The sequence below is a fragment of the Falco biarmicus genome, chromosome 10 (assembly GCF_023638135.1).
Source record: "Falco biarmicus isolate bFalBia1 chromosome 10, bFalBia1.pri, whole genome shotgun sequence".
In the NCBI taxonomy this organism is placed as follows: Eukaryota; Metazoa; Chordata; class Aves; order Falconiformes; family Falconidae; genus Falco; species Falco biarmicus.
In genome coordinates this window covers 15,113,202-15,127,020 of record NC_079297.1, presented here as the reverse complement: position 1 = coordinate 15,127,020, position 13,819 = coordinate 15,113,202, and the positions used below count along the sequence as shown (strand labels likewise).

General features: G+C 59.8%; 1 protein-coding gene across 7 annotated transcripts in view; it reads right to left on the bottom strand.

Annotated features, from left to right (window-relative positions):
• Positions 1–1,287: 1,287 nt before the first annotated feature.
• The window catches only part of ZNF512B (zinc finger protein 512B), a 35,703-nt gene continuing 23,171 nt past the window's right edge, over positions 1,288–13,819 (bottom strand). For all 7 annotated transcript variants that reach the window (XM_056353961.1, XM_056353958.1, XM_056353963.1 and 4 more), the window contains 4 exons: positions 9,702–9,803; positions 8,625–8,687; positions 6,195–6,293; positions 1,288–5,863 (listed from right to left, as the gene is read on the bottom strand). In XM_056353961.1, coding sequence (XP_056209936.1) covers positions 5,570–5,863; positions 6,195–6,293; positions 8,625–8,687; positions 9,702–9,803 — 558 coding nt within the window. In that variant the 3' untranslated portion in view covers positions 1,288–5,569. The remainder of the gene's footprint in view (positions 5,864–6,194; positions 6,294–8,624; positions 8,688–9,701; positions 9,804–13,819) is intronic.

Sequence of the window (13,819 nt, the reverse complement as noted above, 5' to 3'; positions counted from 1 at the left end):
TGGGTGCAGGTGGGTGCTGTGGGGTGCTGTGGGTGCTGTGGGGGGCAGGTGGGTACTTTGGGGTGCAGGTGGGTGCTGGGGGGGCAGGTGGGTGCTGTGGGTGCAGATGGGTACTGTGGGGTGCAGATGGGTGCTGTGGGTGCAGGCGGATGCTGTGGGGTATGAGTGGGTGCTGTGGGGTGCAGATGGGTGCTGTGGGGTGCTGTGGGCGTGCGTGAGTGCTGTGGGTGCGGGTGGGTGCTGGGGAGCAGGTGGGAGCTGTGGGGGGCAGGTGGGTGCTGCTGGTCAGGTGGGTGCTATGGGTGTTGCAGGGACGGGTGGGTGCTGTGGGGTATGAGTGGGTGCTGTGGGGTGCAGGTGGGTGTTGCAGGGACAGGTGGATGCTGTGGGGGGCAAATGGGTGCTGTAGGGTATGAGTGGCTGCTGTGGGGTGCAGGTGGGTGCTGTGGGGCACAAGCGGGTGCTTTAGGGTGCAGATGGGTGCTGTGGGGTGTAGGTGGGTGCTGTAGGCCTGAATGTGTGCTGGGGGGGGCCGATGTGTGCAGTTGGCACGGGAGGGTGCTGTGAGCACGGGGGGGTGCTGTGGGGCAGCTGCCCAGGAGCACCCATGCCCGGGAGCCAAGGGGTGCAACACCCAGCACCCCACACCCCGCAGAGCTGGGGGGCTGCGGGTGGCCCCGGGCTGTGCAGCAGCCCCTGGGTGTGGGGAGCGCAGAGGTGGGGGGTCCTGGCACCCCGGGTAGCAGCAGCGTCCGGATTTACTGGGCATCACGCTCCCTTCTCGCTCCTGGGGTCCCCCGGGGCTGGGGTTTGGGGGGGCCGGGGGTTGGGGGCCTGGGCAAGCGCCGCTCCCACGGTCCCCATCAGGCCCTCGGGATCCCAGCCCACCCCTCGGGAAACGCGGGGTTCACGGGGTGACCGGGCCACCGGCCTCAATCCGGTGCTTACGTGGGGTCGACGCCAAAAAAGACATCAGGAAGCGGAGCAGGATCCATTCCCACGCTGGGGCAGCCGGGGGGGCCGGGTCCCACAGAGCTCCCCAGAGAGGGGAGGGCCCGTGCTGGATGCGGCCCCTGGGGCTGGGGGCTGCTGGGGTGCATGGGCACCTCGGGGGGGATTTTTGCTGTGAGAGTGGGGGCAGCCGAGCATCACCGGGGACCCCGCGCCCCGTCCCCACACCCGGCTGTGCCGCCGGGAGGGCTCCTCGGCCACCACCAGCCCCCCCCGGGGGGAAGGACAAACCTGGAACCCTCCCACCGAACTGCAAAATAACGATGATAATAGTAATAATAAAAAATCAATAAACATTTATTCGATACAGCTGTTTTTAATACATACAGTACATCGAGTTACCCCTCCGCGGTGCTCGGCGGCGCAGCTCTCCGCGCTGCTGGTACAGTACTCTCCAACTGAGGATTTGTCAATGATTAACAAAAGAACAGATCGTCACAAATCGGGAGTTTATTATAAGATAGTTTACTGTTAAAACAATTTTATTTTTTTTGCAAATAAACACTTTTTAATATATATATTTATATATTTATATATATGGTTACAAGTGATAAATTGAAAATTCTTTTTTTTTTCTTTTTTTCCATTGTAATTTTTTTTTCCCCAAAATACACTTATGCACTAATAACTGGCATCGATGAGAAACATTCGGATATGCCGTGGGATGGGTGTCACGAGGAGAGAAAGAAAAGAACAAAACGCTCCCAACATCCGTGGGTGCGAGGGTGCTCTGGGCTGGCCCCCCCGCTGGGGCTGGCCATGCCGTGCGGTGCCGGGGCGTTCGCCCGCCCGCGCAGCCCCCCACCATCCCAGCCTCGGGGACGGCTCCACGAGGCTCCGCCGTGGGCTTGCAGCCCACCTGCCCCGACCCCATGGAGGTTTAGCCCTTTCCTCAGGGATGTGGCCAACAGGGCGGTGGGGTTCTGCAGCGGTGGAGGCGTGGGGGCTGTGGGGCCATGGTGTCATGGTCCCCGGGGTGCTGTGGGGGCAGATGCCAGTGGGGGACGCAGTCGTAGGAACCCCACACACAGCCTCCACTGTGCCCCGAGCCCCCCTGCACTCCCTTTTACCTACCATGAGCACCCCAAGCCCCCCTGGGCAATGGGCCGGGACTGGGGGTGCCACCGTGCCGCAGACCCCTGCCCCCCACTCCCCTTCACGGGGCTTTACATGAACCGTAGGTTATTCCCCGCTGCCGCAGGGGGTGCCCTGCAGCTCGGGCCCATGGCAGGGCAGGGGGTGCCAGGCCCGGGGGTCCCACGCTGCCCAAGTCCCCGTGGGAGAGGGGATGGCAGGGGAGAGGGCACGCTTGTCCCCCGTCTCGCCCCCCCCCCCCCCCCCCCATTAAGGTGAGCTGCTCCCCTGGCCGCCGCCTCGCTGGGAGCACCTGAGCCGGCACAACCCACCGGGCTCCGGCGATGCCACCCCGGTGCCGCGGGGCAGGCAGCTGCCCGTACCCCCAGCATCGCCCTGGAGCCTTCCCGGAACAGGCAGAGAGGAAAGGATGGCTCATGGAGAAGGCGGCAGTGGGAGAACGGATTCCTCTCTGAGTGATGACTAGTAGGGGAAAAATACTTTTTAAAGGGAGGGAAAAAAAAAAAACCCTGAAGATTTCACTTTTTCATAAAAATTTCCATGTGCCCAAGGTGCTGCTGTCACATCTCCCAGCTCTGAGGGTGATGGGGGACAGCCCCCGCACCGGGACTGCCGTGCCCACCACCCTGAGCCCCCAGACTGTCCCCGTGGTCCCCTCTGGGACGGTGTCACCCCCGCGAGGCCACCATAGCTGTCCCCACTCCTCCCAGGACACGTGTGTGCCGCTGCTCCCGTTACTGGAGCGGCAGGATGGGGTTTGAGCTGGACCCCACGACGACCCCCAAGCCGGCCCTTCCCCAGGTCTCGCCCACCCCCAGCAGCCCGCGGCCGAGCTCCTGCACCGGGGCTTGCCCCCAGCACGGAGCACAGTGCTGCCTGAGAATTTAATCAATGAGAAGCCGATTAATCGCACGTTAATGAGAACTGAGCCCCGTGCTGTCCCCGAGGAGAGGCAGCGGGGATCCTAAGGTCAATGCCCAAAGCGGCAGCCCAGGCCACCCGCATCCCCCCCCCGGGCCAGGGCTTTCCCCCACGGTGGGACATGATTTCAGGATCCAGTGGCTCCCTCTGTCCCTCTGTGGCCATTTTGGTGCTGAACTCTGTGCCGGGTCCCCAGCTCTGCCTGCTCCCCACCTCCTGCCGCTGCCTACACCCCCTGCCAGCCATGGCGCGTCCCCCGCGCCACCCGAGCACACCTCAGGCGTGGGGTCCCTCCTCACCAGCCCCCAGCGGCTATTGCTTCGGCCGGTGCCATCCCACAGGCTCAGCACAGCAGGATGCCATCGCCCAGGACAGTGTCCCTGCCATGACATCTGGGAACGCAGGTCCTACAGTTCCTGGAGCTCTCCACCCTTCCCCAGGGAGGCAGGATTTGCACCGGTGACACCACCAAAACAAAGATCGGTGACACGATCAAAACAAAGATCGGATGAAGCGCCAGCAGCGAACCGGCAGCGACTGATTGAGCGTTCTCACTAATTGCTTCCAAGCCCGGCACAACCAGCAGCACCCAGGCGGGTCCCTCGCCCCCAGCCCGTGGCCAGCTGGCGGCTGAGCACACCGGGCCATGCCGACGGTGGCACCCGGCTGCCGGGAGCCATGGCCGGAGCAGCGGCACCCACTCCCCGAGAAGCTGCCCTGGCTTTGGACACCGCTGTCCCCTCCCTCCCTCCGGGGCTGTCATAACCTGCCAGTGGAGAAGGACATTAATTATTACTGAGCGGCAACTTGGAGCAGGGAAACGATACTGAGCCTGCAGCGGGCGGTGAAGAGCAGTGAAGGAAACCGAGGGTTGAGGTTTTAATTGATAAAAGTAAAAGCAGAAGCTCTCCTCCCCCCGATGCCACCTTCCCAGCTCTGCACAGGATAAAAAAAATTGAGTTAAGGTTTTCTGCTCTGTTACTGAGAGAAAACATGCCTGTTTCCCAAGGACCGAGGTAGCCTGGTTTTTGTCTGGAGACAAGACATATCCCGGTCTGGGGATGGTTCCCTCCAGGCCGGAGCGAGGTGTGACGACGGGATTAGTACAGGTGCAAAGAAAAGCCCGGTGCAGGAGAACAAGCAAGGGACAGCGACAGCGCACCATGCAGGGACGCTCCGTCCCCCGAGGAGGATGGGCACAGGCTTGGATGCATCTCGGGGGAGGCGAGGCTCACCCTGTGGCGGGTCCCAGCCTGGAAGGACAAGGTGAGTGCAAGGTGCCTGAGCAGCGGCTGGGACTCACCCGAAAGCAGGACCCATGATTGTCACTTGATGCTGCCCACCGTCCCCGCTACACACCTCCTGCGGCCACAGCGGGGTGACCAAACCCCACTGCTCCTTCCTGGGCAACCAGCACCTTTGGGACGGGGCACGATGGGGACCCTGAATCTGCCAAGTGGACCCCCCGGTGCCGGTCAGGCGGCTCAACAGCTGCTGGCTCACCCTGACCCAGCGCTGCCATCGCAGCATTGCCGCTCCTCCGTCTCCATTTGCAAAGACAACTCGAGCACCGAGGCACCGCTCCCCCACCGCACCCCCTCCCCGCGGTCTCACCGGGATGCTCCCCGGTGCTCACGGCATGCCAACGACTTTCGGTTAAACCCTCTGACCTGACCCGCCCTACAGCAACCCCCTCTCCCACTGACTCCCAGGGGTGCTCACACACCCCAGCCCTCGGAGCCGCAGCCATCTCCGGGCGATGCTTCGCCAGCCCTGGCCACGCTCCCTGCCCGCTCCTCTGCCTGCACCTGGCACCGCCGAGACAAATCCCTGCACCGAGCCGGCCGCAACGCCAACACACCACGGGCCCGTCCCTGCCGAAGCAAGTCTCCTCTCTGCCCCAGGCCGTGGGGAAAGCGCTACCAGATGCCCCACAGCATCCGCTGCCAGACCCTGCTGTCCCCCTGCCCCTGCCTGGCCGCTTGCTCGGTTCAAACATCTTTGGAAACATCACCCTGGGAGCAGGGATGCAGGCGCTGCCCACACCAGGAGGCTGGACCCACCGGAGGCTGCCCGCACAGGTGGCAGCGCAGGTGCAGACAGCCCCCCGCCCCGGCACGCAGCCGCAGAGAGACCCCGGCCCGGGGTCCCACTGCTATTGCACTTTTCTTTCGCTCAAGCGTCACCAGTTTGGCGCAGGGGCTATGACAGGGGGTCACGGGCAGGGCAGGGGGGACAGCAGGGTCCTGCCGGGCAGGGGCGCGGGCAGAGGGGTATGTACAGGGGCAGGGGGCGCAGAACGGTCCAGCTTGCTTGATCCTGTTTGTTTTCCAGTGTGAAACAAGGTCCGTAACTTGTTTAAAGTGGTTAATTGGTAGTTTCAGTCTCTTTTTTTTTTTTTTTTTTTTTTTTTTTTTGTAAAAAGGGGGTGAGTGGAGGGTGGGGGGGTGGGGGGGATGGGGGAGGACAGAAAACCAGGAGAGACCCCCACCCTGTTACCCTGGGCTGTAAACGAATCCTCGGAGATGAGTCTCTGAGCTGCTCATTTCTCAGGCATCTTACTGGCTCCTCCCTTCCGCTGGCTCGGGGGCTTGGGGACAAGCTCATCCCCATCGGGGCTGCCTCGGGGGCCTTCCCAGTGCTCAAGGGTTTTCTTGTGATTAGTCTTTGCTGCCACGCTCTCTTTGCCCTTCGGGGACATTTCTGGAGGCCTCTCTTTGGGTTTCCTCCCCCTTTTCTTCCCGCTTGTGCTTTTCTTTTTCTCCTCTTTGCTGGAAGAAAGCTGTTCCCTGCTTTTCTTTTTCCGGCTGGCCTCTGCAGAGGTTCGGAACCAGTTCTGTGTCCGCAGGGTGACACGGGGGTTAGTGACCATCCTGGGTCCACGCACCAGCACCGGCACGCACAACCCATGCCCGAGCCTGGACCACCCCATGCCCTGCTAGCATCACCTCCCTGAGGGCAAGCTGGCCAGCTGCAACCAGCCTGGAGGTGTTGGGGACCCAAAGGGGGACAGGGAAGTCCCCCACAAGGCTGCCACCGTATTGCTGATGCTGCTGGGAGCTGCTGTGCTCCGCGCTTGGCAGACAGAGATGAATGGAGCAGAGCAGCCCAAGGATAGGCGACTTGGAGCAGGGACCAGCCCAGACCAGCCCCAGCTGCTTCCTTACCTCCGAGTGAGCCTTGATGATGTGGTACTTGACCCCGCTCTCTGAGCTGAACTCCTTCTGGCACAGGAGGCAGCGGTACTTGCCCACTGAGTGGTCCCCCTGCAAGACAGAAAGAGCATCCTCCTGCAGCCCCAAGCAGAGCTGAAAACGCCCTGGAGGGGTGGCTCCCCCCACCCTGCTCCCCCCTGTGAAGGGACGTTGATGCAACAGAAAATAAATGCTCGTTTCTAAACCACCAGATCTCTGCCGGCCCTTGGTTCCAGGCCAGGAACTCACAACTGCATCTTCTGCTCTGAATTTCAGCCCGCGCCGGTTGTGTCACAGCAATGTTGGTGGTGCTGGCTGTCGCTGCACTGGGCCAGGCATCAAAGCGCTGGGTCCTACGAGCTCGGAGGGCGGCGAGCGGCAGGTTTTGCTGCCTGTGCATCCCCAGCACCGGCTGGTACGTTACCACTGACACCGTGTGTGTTCCCGGGCACGTGGGAGGCTGATGGGGCCAATTGCCCCGTTTCTTCACTGTCAGATTTGTGATCTCCTGAGAATGAACCACCACCTAATTTATGTCCAACAGACTCACCTAATTTTCCTTTAACGCTGTCAAAGAGACGCAGCAACTGCTGGATTTCTGTCATTAGAGCCCTTGTGGGGATGACTGATCTCCTGGCTCTGCCACAGTTCACGGCACAGGGGAGATAATGTGCTCTCTACTGATGAGGGGTTTATGGATGGGCCCCTCCAGGCGATATATATGCTCCCTGGGAATTTCTCCATAGCTGGCTCCATGCTGTAAATCTGGAGTTAGACAGATCTTTCATTTCGGGAACAGGCAGGACGCAGGCAGGCCCGGGCCGGCTGCAGGTTGGCTTCAGAAATACTCATGCAAAAATCACCTCGGTGCATCAATCCCCGCTGAGGACAGGGTGCTGCCTGGGAGCATCCTCCGCTTTCAGTAAGGCTTGATGTGTTTCAACCAGTCCTGCAGGATTTTACAGCAGAAATCACAGGCCAGCTCTGGAGGGGCTGTGATTTACGCCAGACTTGGTGGTGCATGTGTCCGTGGCCGAACTAAATCCTCTGTAAGGGCAAGAGCCCCGCTGATGGCCGTGCCGGCGGGACACAAAGCAGCAAACTCCCCCAGTGCCGATCCCCAACACCCAGTCCCGGCTACGCCAGGCTTGCCGGACCTGGAGGGTGCAGCTCTGCGGTTAAAAAAAATGCTCGTGCAATTGCCCAGCTGCTTTCTGAGCACAGAACCAGCCAGAAAATGGCTCCGTTTTCTCTCAGAGACCGTTTGCTGGTGGGCTGCCTGGTGCTGCACGCTTTGCAAAGGAACTGCCCTAGTCTCCTGTGTTTGCACTTTTATCCTGCATAAATACAGCTTCTTCTGCCGGATCTCTGCAGCCTATTTTCTAAATGATCTCATTAAGGCTTGATGTTCCAGCTAGTGTTGGAGGAGCGCGGGAGTTTGTGTTTTTAATAACCACGGGGTATGTATTGGAGCTGCCTCCTGGAAGCTCCATTCAGTGGAAGCTGCAGCTGGAAACGTTTCAGGGTATAAAGCTTTACCAGCTCTTACTCAGTTCCAATTTGAGGGACCTACGCTGAGCTCCCGCTGCCTCCCCCGTGGCAGCTGCAGGCCACCAGAGCTCACTGCAGCCAGCAGTGTTGATGCTTTGTCGGGAGAGAGGGACTGGTCCCTGCAGAGACAGGCCTCAGCTCCACCTCCACGAGGCACCGCACCAGTGTCCCTCCAGCTGGGGAAGCTGCTGGGCTTCCCGAGGTTCTGCAGGGCTGCCCAAACCAACAGAAAGACTCTCGATTCCCACCTGCCTTTTCAGCTTCCAACGCTCAGCTCCCTGGTTCTAAGCTGCCGCAGTCGATGTGTGGCTGCGTGCAAGGTGCTGGCCACGCTGGTTAGCCGAGGGCTTGTGTGAGCGACTCGGGGCTGCAGGAACCACGCTGGGTGGGGGCTGCTGCAGGATGGGGATGCCGAGGCGGGAGGATGCGAGGCAGGCAGGCTTGCTCCCGCTGCCCCATCTCCGAGGCACTTTGTGTCAGAGGTCTGGGCTCTGGGGTGAGAAATCTGCGCTGCAAGACCTCTCCTCCAAAGCTGGGGTGGTAGCTAAATCCTCCCCATCACATCTGCTTGGCTCAAGCCTCTCTGCCTTCATTTGTCCATGGCTGTGGATTTGATCCTGCCCAGGAGGACGATGCTGAGGCTGAGCAGCTGGACCGGGATGGTGCAACAATGGGGCTGAGCAGTGCTAAACTCAACAGGCAGCAGCATTGCTCGCCCAGCCCTCCCAGCGGCCACGATCCTTTAACCTGTACTGTTGTCCCTTGGCCTGCTGCTTCCAAACGAGCCAGGGGGGAGAGAAAACCAAAACCCAAGCCCACACCTGAGCCGAGGCTGTAAAAGGAGGGACCCACCTTGTTGCAGTTGGCCAGGTGAGCTTTCAGCCCTGAGACGCTGGAGTAAATGGCTTCACAGCACTGTGGGAAGAAACAAAGCAGGGTTTGCCACAATCCCCCCTCGTCTCCATGCCTTCCTCTGTGCCGGGGCCAGGAGCCCACTGCGCCAGCAAGGCCACCGGTCCAGGCTCAGCAGCGTGAGGTTAATGCTCTGTGAGATGCGGAGGGCTCTGGTCACACGTTTCCTATTAGTGCTAATGGGAGTCATGTGGCCACATCCCTCTGCAACGGGCTGAAAAATGTCTCTCCTCAATGTCTCCGTGGAAAACGTACATTTGTGAGCAGTCGGGAGGTCCTGCTGGGCTACAGGAGTTCTTGGAGCCACAGCAGACGCTTAACAGAGAAGAGAAATCACCCGGGCAGCAGCATGACCAGTTTCTGAGCAATGTCTTTTTCAAAGTGCCTGTGTATGACATTAATTAGCCAGCGCGTCTCCCCCCGGCCTTGCGGTAACAGCCTCGTTCAAAACTCCCATTAGCAAGGCTTTGTTTCAGATGATAAATCAACAGCCCAGGATGAGGGTGGAGTTCACCTCCCCGCCAGCTCAGGCCAAGGCTGCGTTTTACAGCAAGATGAAGTGCACGCACCACGTCCCCAAGGTCTTTGCCTGTCACAGGGCTTTAAAAAGAATGGCTTAAAACCAGCCCCAGCTTTAGTCTGGGAAAAGCAGGTTCTCTGCATAAAAAGGCTCTTGAGCACAGAGTGTGCAGCCTGCGCCTCGTCCAGATCTCGGGAGCTTCCCAAAGGCAGCTTCAGAGCCTGAACCATCAGCCCAAGGGCACCCGGGGACAGGGTGGCCCAGTCCCCAGGCCCGGTGGCTCAAGCACACCAGGACGGTCCCAAAGGTGGGACACATTTCAGCCAGGCACAGCAGCAACCCCAGGGAGAGGAGGCGGAAGCGAGGGTCTGAGCATCACTGCCAGCTTCATCTAGGGCCCAACAAGAACCTGGCTTTGGTGGGCTTCTGCCCCAAAACCTCCCCCCTCCTCCTGCAGACCGAGACCAGCCAGCCTGGAGAACAGAGACAGTCCTTACGTTGTTGGGACAGTTGATGCGGCCCTTCTCCTTCACTTCATTCTTCCAGTTTTCCAGCAGCCTTGGATTGAGCTTTGGAAGCCCAGGTCGGGTGTAATTGAGCTGCAAACAATAGAAGACATTAGCAGAGCTGCACACGCCAGCCCAGTCCTTGGTGGAGTCCTCGCTCTTCACGTGGGTCTTGCCTCCCCCCAGGAGAAGTGAATCGGAGCCGAAAACTAGCTGGGGGGCTTCCCCCAGCAATGCCACCTCCCCCCCCGGGCACTGCAAAGCAGAGGGGTGGCTCTGCCCGCCGCTGTGCCCCTGGCCAGGGGGCAGCTGGGCTGGGGGGCAGGAGCAGGGCAGGAGCCCCCGGCACCGCAGCCACTCCACACAGTGCTGGCAAACAGGAGAGGGGCTCCTGCTCCCGGGTCTGCACCCCACCGTGGGACCAGGCCTGCCCCCGTGCGTTTGGTGCATCGTGTCGGTGTGGCCCTTCAGCCGCGTTTCATAACCGGGAGAATAAACAACCCCGCGCGCTGGGCAGAGGGGATGGACGCCAGGAGCCTCCATGGCTGCCTTCCACCCATGAATGGGCACAACCCGCTAAACAATGAAAGGCTCTTGTGTCTCTGCCTCTCCTTCTGGCAGGGCTGCTCTTTCCAAGTGCTTTTAATTACCACTTTATTAGCGACTTTGAGGTTTAGCATAGCAGGCCGGCCTTCCCAACTCCATTTCTGCCTGTTCAGCACAAGCAAACGCGGCTGCGGCATCTCTGTGTCTCCCGCCTGCCGTGCTTGGCCCTACCTGCGGGCTTCGTCCCTGCCTGCCACCGTGCCACCACGCCAAGGTCTGCAGGGGACACCAGGCTGCTCTGCCTGCAGCCTGAACTGCCAGTCTGCCTGCTGCACCATCAGCATGATGCCCAGCCCAAGCCAGCCAGCTCTGCCAGAACCGAGGGATGCTGCTCGGGTCCCAAGGCCCAAACTTGCCCCAGGGCGAAGCAGAGCTCGCACACAGCGAGGACAGGCGCAAGGACCACGGATGCTGCTTTCCATGGGCACCTCTGAGCGTGGGGCACAGCTGCATCAATGCATCCCTGCTGGCCAGGGAGGATGCACAGGCAAGCAGTGCTCCCAGAGGTGCAAGCCCAGGCTCTTGTTTTTGAAATGTGCCCCTAGAACTCGGAGCTCACCGTTCTGACACGGTGGAGATGCAGCTGGCTGGATTTTTTTTCCAGCTATGAGTTTTCCTGAACGTGCCGATAAAGCTGCAATTCGCCTTTGTCCAGCTCTTCCAAACAGGCAGCTCCCAAACCTCCCTGCAAAGGGGAGCGCCCACTGAGGGCTCGGACGCCGACCGCTCTTTTCCACTCAAATTTAAGTGATCCACAAGCCCGTGCAGCCCCCACCTCAGCACGTGGCAGGGACCGCCGGAGAAGAAGGGATCCTGGGGAGAGCCAGGGTCCGTGGGAGTGGCAGGGGCAAAGGACCTTGCAAAACGGTGCTACGAACGCTGGTAAGGACGGATGTGGAAAAATCCCCCAAGCCCCAGTGTGCTGCTATTCCGTCATGCTTTGCGGCTGGGGGAAGATGCCAGCAGAGCTCTTTGAAGCTCTGGGATGGTGCATCTACCAACTGCTTGGTCCCCCACCCGGGGAAGGCAATGCCACCTCCAGGGGAGAACACAGGAGTCTTTTTTTTTTTTTTTTTTTTTGTCATTGATACTGAGAGCTGGGATGCCAAACGGCCTCCTTAATTAAAAACCAATCAATCCCATGAATGAGCAAACACTAATGGTAACCGCACACAGCCCCAGCAACAACCTCTCCCTCCATGCATCCCTGGGGAGCAGATGAGGGGGGATGTTCAGAGATGGGGACTCTGCTGCTCTGGCTTCCCACTCAAGAGAAAAATCCCTCCCCACTCTCCTCCAACAGCCCTGCACAATAACATGCAAATCCCATGTCTTCCCGGGGCGCTGCGGTTCTGGGAATGTCAAAGTCATCTTTATGTCTCTATTAAGAGGGAGCCCCAGGCATGGAATATTTTTTTTTTCCATTTATTTTCCTCAAACAGCCTGTAAGTGAAAATCTTCATGGCCAAATCATTAAACGACTACAACTGGTTTTGGCTGCAGCCCATCTCTTCTGAACAGTCGAAGGATGCTGGGGTGGGAAGGCTTGTTTTCTTTGACTGACGGTTTTATTTAATTAACTTTCATATTTCAATCCTCTGCACTCCCTAGACAGCTCTCCCCTTCCCCAAAATATATCGCGGTAAATGAGAACCATGCAGGCTGCCTCGGCCCTGGCCAACAAGCACCCCTGGAAGCTTTACCGAGGTCCCCAGTGCGAGGCACAGCTCTCCCATCACCCTGTGGAAACCGCAGCTGGTGCCGGCCGGGAGACGAAGCCAAAGCACACCCAGGGGTGCTGGCCAGCAGCCGGGTCCCATACGTGGCTCCGGGTGGCTGGGTCACACCATGCCGGTGCTGCCGAGCCCAGGGAGGAAGGGCAGACATGGCCTCCCTGAGCTCCGGGGCTGCAGCTGGAGCTGGGCTCCGGTTTGGCCCACCAGTGACGTGAGTCCGCAGGGCTGAGGCTGGCTCCCGCCCCATTGCAGGGCTATCGTCTTGGGGGACAAACCTGAGCCAGGCTCTTCTGCTCTGGAATTTATCCTGGATCCAGGATGGGGTTTTCTTAACTCGAGCCTGGAGGTGGCTTTTCCCCTTTAGCTTTATGACTGGCCTATGTCAGCCCTTTGCTCCAGGCCCCTGTCGCCCTGCCACGCGGCAGCCAGGCTCCATGGGGATGCGCAGCCTCCGTGGCTGGCCTCAGCCCTGCAGCTACACTCAGATCCTGAGCTGTGGGGAGGTGACCGGGACTCCCTTGCAACCCACAGAGAACCTCTGCATCCCTCCCTGTGCAGCACGGTGGCTGCCTGGGCTGCGGAAGTCCACCACCATCTCTGGCACAAAGCTCGTGGCACCTTGAAACAAGCAACCCCTGCTCGACCTCTACAGGGAAAGCATCACACCATGAAACTTGGGATTTCCATGGGATTTTCTCTCCTCTCATCCCTTAGATGCCTCTTCCCTCTGCTCAAGGAGGTTCTCTCAGTTCGGCCTCCAAAATGGGGAAGAGCATCACCCCCCGTCAGATCCCAGAGTCCACCACCGCCTGCCCACGCCACCAAGCTGGGAACCTGTTGGTCTCTCACTTCTTCTGCGGTGGCCCCAAGACTGCTCACGGGCAGGCGATGGCCCCAGCGACGGCCTGAGGAGGTTGAGGACCGGATTCATCTTCATGGAGCTTCTGGAAAGGGGATTTTTCCCAGAAAAGCAGCAGGGGTGTGCCCTTCCCCATCTGACATCCCCAGCAAGCAGCCGTTGTGAAACACTCCATCTGTTTCAGCTTATCCAGAGGCAAATAAAGATCGGAGCGAGAAAATAAGACTCCAGTGTATATTTAGAAATGCTGGATTTGGTTAGTGCAGAATGAAGGCAGCGCAGGGCCTGGGATTGAGCAGCAATCGTTTATTCTAATGCCATAGCTTTGGTGCGAAGGAATCCGTCCTCCTGGGGAAAGGCGAACGCATCCCACCATGGGCCACCAACGGGATCCAAACCCAACATCCCTCTCCCCGGCTGGGACTGGTTGCCACGTGGCCATAAGGGCAGGCCACGGTGCGGGGGCTGCAGTGGGACCATGCCTGCCGGGAGGCTGTGAGCCCCTGTACCCCATCGGCTTGCTGAGGAGCTGTTTGCCTTCCCCTGTGGAAAAGCTTTGCTGCCTGGAAAAGGGATGGAGAGGAGGGATGGCTTTCCTCATCAGCTCCCTTAAAAACCACGTTAACTGCTGGGACCGTGGCGGTAACTGGACAACTCGGGGACAGAGCGAGTCCTGTGCTGCAGCAAGCCCAGGTTACAGACCGAGCTGGAAAGCGTCTGTCCCTCCAGGACCCTGGAAATCCCTTGGTCCTGCCGAGATGGTGCAGAAGCAGTTGAAATCTGCTGCCGATCCCTGACATCCCACCTCTCTCCAGGTCCAAGGCAGTGGCAGAGCAGGGGGTGTCTGTGTGCCTGGCAGTGTACTCCCAACAGCTGGATACGGCCCGTGGGAAAAAAAGAGGTGGTGG